This window comes from Ornithodoros turicata, chromosome 4, assembly GCF_037126465.1.
Source record: "Ornithodoros turicata isolate Travis chromosome 4, ASM3712646v1, whole genome shotgun sequence".
Lineage (NCBI taxonomy): Eukaryota > Metazoa > Arthropoda > Arachnida > Ixodida > Argasidae > Ornithodoros > Ornithodoros turicata.
Window position 1 is genome coordinate 8,449,243 of NC_088204.1, and position 9,233 is coordinate 8,458,475.

Sequence of the window (9,233 nt, forward strand, 5' to 3'; positions counted from 1 at the left end):
AACAACATCCTGGCCTTTGAGCAACAAAAGTCGTCTCCGGAGTGAATGGTGTCGGGGTAGCCCTCCGAACCAATTGGCGATGGGGGCTTTTCGAAGTCGTTGGTCCGTGACCCTCACCTGATGGGCAGGTGGCTTACAGAAAAGCTATAGCTGGCGCCTCCGAGCATGAGAACCAACGCGTCCTAATTAGTTTTTAGGGTATGTTCAGAATGAAAGCCTTTCAGACACGGACCGCCCTGTTGTTCGTAGTTCCCGACATCCTCTCTCTCTCTTTTTTTTTTTATTTTTTCCTTAGCCTACCAGAAGAGCATCCTTTTACAACGTGTCGTAGAGCCATCAAAGTCTTAAAAGCTCCTGGTGCCCCCAAAAATGATAACCGCGCTAAGTGAGGATTTCCCTTGTTTTGGGTCCAGGTAATGCGGTGTTATCTTGACGAAAGCGACAGTGGCGATGTCATGCGGGGAGCAGGTGGTCGGAAAATGGCGGTCGAAAGAGTGACAGTTGCTGGAAGACGGTCACTCTTCTAAGAGTTCTATTTGAAGATAACTAAAAACTTTTCGGCGAATAGAAATATAGATAAACGAGGTAAATGTCTCCTGTTAGAGAGAGAGAGAGAGCTTAGCAGAGAAGCACCGCTTAAGAAAGAATGTGCACGCGCATGAGATGACTCAGGTTGGCGTCGAAAGTGGTGGTCTTACGAGACCTTCACCGCAGTTCACGCTCCTGCACTCCTAAAAATGAACTTCACCACATAACACGCTCCTAGCCAACCATCATCTCGAATGGCATCGTTCTTTCCTCTGATTTACTAAAAAACGAAGGGCCGTACGCCCTTTTTGTGACACTTATGCAGTTCATAATTGCCACAAAAATGGCTTACGCCCCATTGTTTTTATCAGATGAAGGGAGAGAACGTGTCATTCGGGATGATGGTTGGCCAGGAGCGTGCTATGCGGTGAAGCTCTGTTTTTGGAGTGTACACTCTCAAAAATGAACTTCACCGCATAGCACGATCCTAGCCAACCATAATCTCGAATGACATCGTTCTCTCCCCTGATTTGATGGAAACGGGAGGCGTACGCCATTTTTCACAATCATTTCATTTCATAATTGTCACAAAAGGGGGCGTACGCCTCCCGTTTTCAACAAATAAGGTAAGATAACGATGTCGTTCGAGATGACGGTTGGCTAGGAGCGTACACTCTTAAAAATGAACTTCACCGCAGAGCACGCTTTTAGCCAACCATCATCTCGAATGATATCGTTATCTGCCCTGATTTGTTGAAAACAGGGGGCGTACGCCATTTTGTGACACTTATGCTGTCCATAATTGTCACAAAAAAGGCGTACACATCCCGTTTTCAACAAATCAGGGCAGATAACGATATCATTCGACATGATGGTTGGCTAAGAGCGTGCTGTTCTGCGGCGAAGTTCTTGTTCTCAGAGTCTACAGACAGAGCTCATTGCCGAAACTATCCGCTCAACAACAACGGGAAAACTCGGGAACATATGCTTCCCTAAACTTCTATACGAACGTAAAGAGTTTCCACCCCCGCGCTGCGTTTCTCACGACCTTCTACATATATCCCGACACATATGCACCGGTTGTTCCCCCCTGACACCAGCAGCCTCCCCTCACGTAACGTCCCCGCCACCAGATTCCCACGAGACCATTGCTCCCTGTATCCCCATCAACAGTTATTGGTAGAATCAAAGGGACTCGTCCCCACTCTGGGCTATATAGGGAAGAAAGGGAGCGGATGAAAGTAGGAATATGTTCTTCGTGGTGGGGGGAATATGGCCACGCGGTTGGTTATTACTTAGTTGCCCACAGTGACCGTTAAGCCGTGGGAAACACACACGCTCGACGCGGGGGTATTAGCGGTATTCACCACACACGTATGTGTATACCGTAACGTTTAGACTTGAGCTGTTTCGTTAATAAGGGATTTTTACTGGATCGTAAGCGCTCTATACGAAAGCAAAGCGATGAAGGAAGCTGTCAAGTCAAAGTTCAGCAATACATATCCAAATTTTTTCTCAATCGATCAATCAGCAATGTGACGTCAGCCACTTCGATCGGTTTATTGTCTTGGTTCTGAGCCGTTATCGTGAATACCGTTCGATTTTTCTCTTCAAACAGGACTTTTACCGCATAGCACGCTGCTAGCCAACAGGGGAGTTAAAACGGGGGTAGCGTACGCCATTTTTGTGGCATTATGCAGTTCATAATTGCCACAAAAAAATGGCGTACGCCCCCCGTTTTAATCAAATCAAGGAAGAGAACGTTGTCATCCGGGATGGTGGTTGGCTAGGAGCGTGCTTTGCGGCGAAGCTCTGTTTTTAGACCCGGGTCCCGGGTTCGAATCCCGGTGCCGGCTGTGCTGTCTGGGGTTTTTCCTGGGTTTTCCTCAGACGCTTTCAGACATATGTCTGCACAGTTCCCCTAGAAGTCGGCCCAGGACGCACATTTCCCCAGGGCGTCAGTCGTGACGTTGCCCACATACGTGAGGCCGACAACGGCAAGCCCTTTCAACATCACCACCACCACCACCATCTGTTTTTAGAGCCATTTTACCACCACATCTGTTTTTAGAGTGCAGTGCGCGTTATGTGGTGAAGTTCCGTTCTGATAGCGTCTCCAAACTTCCTATCTTTATCATCAAGTATAGGTTTAGTTGATCAGAAGGGTGTCCACGATAAAGGTTCCGAAAACACGATAAAGTATGTCAATTTTTCAGTGCACGAGACTGTTTTCTATTTCAAACTCAAATCCAATCCAATCCAGCGCTTTCCCTCTCCTGCGCACGTGCGAAACTCACGGGCCTCTCTTTATTTGTCGCGCAGGTCTTCCCTTTGACATGAACAGCCTGAACCACACGAACATCCGTCAGGTGGTCAGAATCCTCATGGAAAACAAGAACTCTGCCTGGAAGTTCCTGCAGTCCGTACCTGAAAGTCAGACACCTTCAGCGCCGGCGTCCTCTTTGGCGACTCTCCGAGATGACAGCTCCAGTCACCGGCACCGGTTCGCGTCCGAAGAGTGCGAGAGGTCCAGGTCTTTGCCCTCCTACATGCTTAGGCTTCCGCACCACCGAAGACCGTCGTGAGCTGGTAGGTTGTCTCATTCAGCTATCCGCTTCGAAGGTTGGTGGGACCAGCTCACGTGGCGTAGTGGTTAGGGTGATCGCTTTCCACGCCGAGACTGGGAGGTGACACGGGTTCGAATCCTGTCACCGGCTGTGCTGTCCGAGGTTTTCCCTGGGTTTTCTGAAAGCCTTTCATACAAGTGTCGGCACACACTCTTAAAAATGAACTTCACCGCATAGCCCGCTCCTAGCCAACCATAATCTCAAATGATATCGTTATCTGCCCTGATTTGTTAAAAACGGGAGGCTTACACCTTTTTTGTGACACTTATGCTGTTCATAATTGTCACAAAAAAGGCGTACGCCTCCCGTTTGCAACAAATCAGGACAGATAACGATATCATTTGAGATTATGGTTGGCTAGGAGCGTGCTATGCGGTGAAGTTCATTTTTAAGAGTGCAGTTCCCCCTGAAGTCGGCCCAGGACGCATACTAACCCCTCTATCCCCCACTCCTTCCTGCTGTCCTCTCTCCATCTGTCCACGTCTGTACGCCGCTCATAGCCACAGTTGCTTCGCGGCGCTAACACGGAATTTAAAAAAAAGAAAGGAAGAACGTTGGTGGCGAACATAACCAACGCCACCTAGATATACAAAAGGCCTGCTCATTGCCTCCTCTCCCCCCTCCGCTATACGCTGACATTAGGAGTCAGAATTCGTCCGCTACTGCGATTCACTGTACTGCGAATTCAAGAATCCGCAAATGACTACAGCTCCCCTGGAATCTGCACACCAAAATATTTAGACAAAAAGTGCGAGGCGCTTTCCAGAAAAACTGTTTTGAGAAATATTGAGACCGTTTTGCGCTTCATTTCCAAGTTTTCCGATTTAGTACGCGGTGACGTTCAATCACAACTCGCAGACGACGGTGGTTCGTCTTCATGGCCACGACCGCTGAGAGCACGTTCGTGACTGGCTGCCGCCGTTGAAAACACGGTCCTGCTTTGCTGACTCTTAATTGTTACGTCACGTCGACGAGTAAGCAGACTTTCTCTATCTACACTCTAAAAACAGAACTTCACCGCATAGCACGCTGTGCGCCAACCATTGCCACGGATGATAGGGTTTTCGCTTATGATTCGAAAACAGAGGGAGGCGTACGCCTTTTTGTGGCAATTTGCATATATGAAAATTGCCACAAAAAGGCGTACGCCCCCCTCTGTCTTCCAATTACCAGCTATAACACTATCATTCGTGGCAATGGTTGGCGCGCAGCGTGCTATGCGGTGAAGTTCACTTTTAAGAGTGTAGATGGTGTTGACATAACACGGTCCTTCCTAGCCGACCCGTCATTGGACCGACCGGTCCTATATAGGAGCATGTCACGTGGTAAAGCACCCGTTATAGGGTGCGGCTAACGTTATCGATTATATGATCGTAAGGACTTTTTACACCCCAAGAGCACAGCCCTTTAGTGGTGTAAACAGAGTTAGCGTAGCCGGTTCTGCCAGAATCTCCATATTATTTTTAACTCAAATTTAATCTAATCTAATCCAATCCCAAGAGCACACGTTCGCTGTATGACAGCTGTGCAGGTATGATTGACGAGCAAAACACACACAAAGCCAGAGAGCACACGGCGCTGTCACTAAACTAACAACCTCCAAAGTTTCAGTTGAAGTTCCAACATGTATACAAACTATCCCAAATCACTGCTATCCTCATCATATAGTTCTCTCTGTTCAAAATAATACCTGTATCGTTTGCCTGTCCACTAGGACTGGTTGTGAACACGTTTCTTTTTTTTATATTTTGCAGGCTCACGGCGTCATTGCAAGATTGTACATATATACAGACACAACCTATAGACGGATCAACTGCCACCCGCACTCTCCCAGTGGAGGACGGAGACTGCATCTACGAGTGTAAATAGGAGTCATTGTTAGAGAAGCGACCTGTAAATATACTGTATACTGTCTTTGACTGACAATAACCGAGATGTGCAAATACAGATACACCAGAGCTGTACCAGCTGTGTTTTGTCTTTATTTTCTTGTCAAGAAACACTCCGATGCTTTGAAGGCATTATTTCCATACAGAACGATCCCGGAGGATGCCAAATGATGTTAGCAACGATCAGGAATCAATTTACTGTTTTTCTTTCTTTACTGTCTTTGTTTTTGTTATTTTTTTATATATGAGCATAGGGTCGACTGGCACTTGGTACCAGATGCATCTGGAACTGTATGTATGTCTGCCTTCGTCGCTTTCTTTGAAACAAAAACGCGGTTCAATAGAGCCTACGTCGGACCTATTAGTTGCCAAGTTCTTGTGAGTTACACTTATAAAGAAAATGGCCATTAGGAAGAAAGGGTACCTTCAATGGTCTGATGCCAGTGTGGGAAAGAAAGAAATTAAAAACAGCACTGTGAGTGGTTATGCTACAGAGCTGATCCCCGTTTCTCTCATAAGGAAATGATGTTCCAAAATAGCATTGGTCGCCTGCCAATGCGACATGTCCTAGCTGCGTTGCATTATTATTCACAAAATTCCGTGTGTCCTTGGGTGAAAGACCATGAATTTGCGTAATAGAAACCTTTAAAAAGAAAATTCACTGGAAGGGAAGGGGAAATTTGAGATCGGAACGGCAATACCAGAAGACGTATTTCCAACCAGTATGGAAAGACCGAGGAAACAAGTTGTGAAACTGAACATGCAAACGGACAACCCAAAAGTAACTGTTGTATTGAGTAGAAAATAGTGAGAAAAAAAAATAAACGTATATGAAATGGAGCAGAAACACATGTATGAAGTGCTGAGTAGGATACTATATAGAATACAAACAAAAGTGTTCAAAGTACGGTATTTTGGGTACGGTGCTCAAGAAGACAAAATACGTACAAGTCTGTCCTTTTGCCACACGTTCGGGGGTGTCACGTTTGGGGGTGTTCGGGGGTGTCGGGAGTGTTTGTACTTATCAGTTCCTGTGATGAATTCTCACGTTATAGTCGTAATTCGAGGGGAGGGGGATATATTTATTAGAAGAAAAAGAAAAAAAACGGCAGGTCAGCCAAACGAGGCGTCGGCTTGCTATTCCAGAAATAAATAAATAAATAAAATTAAGAAATAATAAATAAATAAAAAGAAAAGAATTAAAGAAAGAAAGAAATAGGAAGGGATAAGAAATAAATAATCGAGCGATAAATATTCGTAATTCGTAATCGTAAAATTACTGCGTCATAATAGTTGCCCGCTTTGAGACCATTTCATAGGGAGAGAAAGAAGTGGATAAGGAAAAAAAATGGTGGTGGTGGTGATGGTAACATTGGCCTCACACAAAACTTCACCACATAGCACGCACTCAGCTAACAACCATACTCTGAAAACGGAACTTCACCGCATAGCACGCTCCTAGCCAACCATAATCTCGAATGATATCAACCATGATCTTGAATGATATCATTATCTTCCCCGATTTGTTGAAAACGGGAGGCGTACGCCTTTTTTGTGACACTTATGCTGTTCATAATTGTCACAAAAAAGGCGTACGCCCCCCGTTTTCAACAAATCAGGGAAGATAACGATGTCATTCGAGGTTATGGTTGGCTACACTCTAAAAACTGAACTTCACAGCATAGCATCGCTCTACGCCAACCATTGCCACGAATGATATACATACATACATAATATAAATACATCATAATTGACACACACACAAAAAAAAAGCGTACGCCTCCCTCTCTCCTCGAATCAGAAGCGATAACCCTATCATTCGTACACCTCCCGTTTTCAAGAAATCAGGGTAGATAACGATGTCATCTGCACTCTTAAAAATGAACTTCACCGCATAGCACGCTCCTAGCCAACCATAATCTCGAATGATATCAACCATGATCTTGAATGATATCATTATCTTCCCCGATTTGTTGAAAACGGGAGGCGTACGCCTTTTTTGTGACACTTATGCTGTTCACAAAAAAGGCGTACGCCCCCCATTTTCAACAAATCAGGGAAGATGACGATATCATTCAAGATGATGGTTGGCTAGGAGCGTGCTATGCGGTGAAGTTCATTTCTAAGGGTGTAGGTACACTATATTTTTGGAGCCCTCGCAACGCGTCCCTTTGTATTCCTACACATCAGAATAGGTCTTTATGAAGCCGCAAGAAACCGGACGTGAGCCGGATCCACCGAAAAAAGAGGGTTTTGCATAACAAAAAGGCGCGGTGACGCCGACACGCCACGGTTGCGTGAAAGGGTTTCAGCGAATGTCGGTGATTTAGGGGGGTGGTCACGAAAAGGGCACTAATGCGTGGGGGATTGCTACCAATTTATAAGGATTACGTCAGGCTCCATTTCTAAGCCACCTAATACATGAGCCTGTGAGATTACCATCTTACCCCGGCCTTGAGAAGCCTTCATTCCAAGGGGGGATTGGCCACTAATGGTTCTTCCCTGAAAAACCACGCAGCATTTTCATTTTTCCTCTAGAGAGATGCTCGTGGCTTCTTTTAAGCAGCGACAATATTTCTCGGCTTATGTCAAAAGTGGCCGGGTACAAGGTATATGATATAGCGCACGTAAAGTCGGGATTGAAAGGATCAAAAACGCGCAAATTCGATGTCTCTCTCGAGACAGCTCTTTAGTGGGAAATAAAACGGTATTGGAAAAAAAGAAAAGGAAGAAAAAAAGGTCGCGTGGCTGGTTAGTGTGCTGGCCATGTCACGTCGAGACCGGGAGGTACCCGGGTTCGAATCCCGATGCCGGCTGCGCTGTTTGACGGTTTTGCTCGGTTTTCTTCAGATGTTTTCAACCATATGTCGGCACAGTTCCCTTAGAAGTCTGCCCAGGACGCACATTCCCCCAAGGCGTTAGTCGTGACGCGTTGCCCACCACTGTGAGGCCGACGACGGCGAGCCCTTTCACCAGAACCACCACCACTTTTTTTTTTCTTTTACTAGGTATTCTGCACAGTGTTGCTCTTCACTAACATAGCGCGATCTTGCGGTTTACTCTGGTAAGCTGTATCAATGGAAACTGTAACTTCGGATACCCTGCATGACCACGAGGTATATCGCTGCATGCAGTTCACGCAGCGACGAGACATTGCGGTGAAGCTTTTGTAATAAGACAGGGTCGTGCGAATAGTAATTTTAAAAGGGAGCGAATCGTTTTGTACGGAAAGCAAATACGTACGAAGCGCGAACAGTTACGTAAACGAAGCAAATACGAAAAGAGCATGCGTACGGACATATTCACTCATTGCACGTGATATATGTGCATGTCGATCTTTGTATGAGGCAGCATTTGTTTTATGCACTCTCTTCCGGCGTTTTTTTGGCTGACGAGGGTAGTTTCGTATTGGAAGAGAACATGAAGAGAATTGGGATACGGAATTTGTATCTGCATGAGAGAATGGGTAAGAAAGATGTAAGAGATTATGAGAATAGCGTGGGTGGTTGGCCGTCCCTCCTGTACTTGACGGAGGCCCTCTAGCTCAGGGGAAAATGCGTGCTGGTGCGAGTTGTTTCAATACAAATTTCCATATTTGGTTCGGAACTCGAATCGAACCTACAATATTCTTCGCACAGACACAGCCTTAGGAAGACTGCAACTCAAGGAGAGAAAAGAAACTGAGGGGGGTGGGGGGTGGGGGGGGGGGGGAGGCTCCAGTACTTTGCCCAGAAATCGACCTCTGGGGGGGTACCGAGCTTCCAGGGGCAGGGGGGGGGTATGTGACTTGGTAGACAAGCTCGATTGGGGAATCACAGCAATTTCAAGGGGGGAGGGGGCGTTGCAAAAAATATGGAGGGTGTACACCCCCGATCCAACTTTTACACTTACTTCCATGTAAATGATGGGAACCTTAAACCCCTTTTGCGCAGCATACAGAGCCGTCGAGTACCCCGCTATGGCAATGAGAAAGACCGGTTAAAGCGGTACCCACTTGCCGTAACAGACGTGAAAACGTTCCTAATCAAATGTCAGCGCCCCCGCTCATTTTGTCCGTCTTTTCGTAATATCAACAGAATGATAGGGGCGCAATAAACGCAACCGGTCATCGATAAGCGTCGAAGAAATGCAGCAGGTGGCAGCACTAGCACTACACTTTGTGGGAAACGGCCGCCCCTCGCAACATTCT

At 46.3% G+C, this 9,233-nt stretch overlaps 1 protein-coding gene across 1 annotated transcript in view; it reads left to right on the forward strand.

The window, feature by feature from the left end:
• Nucleotides 1-5,119, forward strand: part of LOC135390926 (uncharacterized) — a 28,527-nt gene extending 23,408 nt beyond the window's left edge. Inside the window, exons 4-5 of the mRNA XM_064620926.1 lie at nucleotides 2,851-3,117; nucleotides 4,910-5,119. Of these exons, the coding sequence (XP_064476996.1) occupies nucleotides 2,851-3,113 (263 nt within the window). The 3' untranslated portion in view covers nucleotides 3,114-3,117; nucleotides 4,910-5,119. The remainder of the gene's footprint in view (nucleotides 1-2,850; nucleotides 3,118-4,909) is intronic.
• The last annotated feature ends 4,114 nt before the right edge of the window (nucleotides 5,120-9,233 follow it).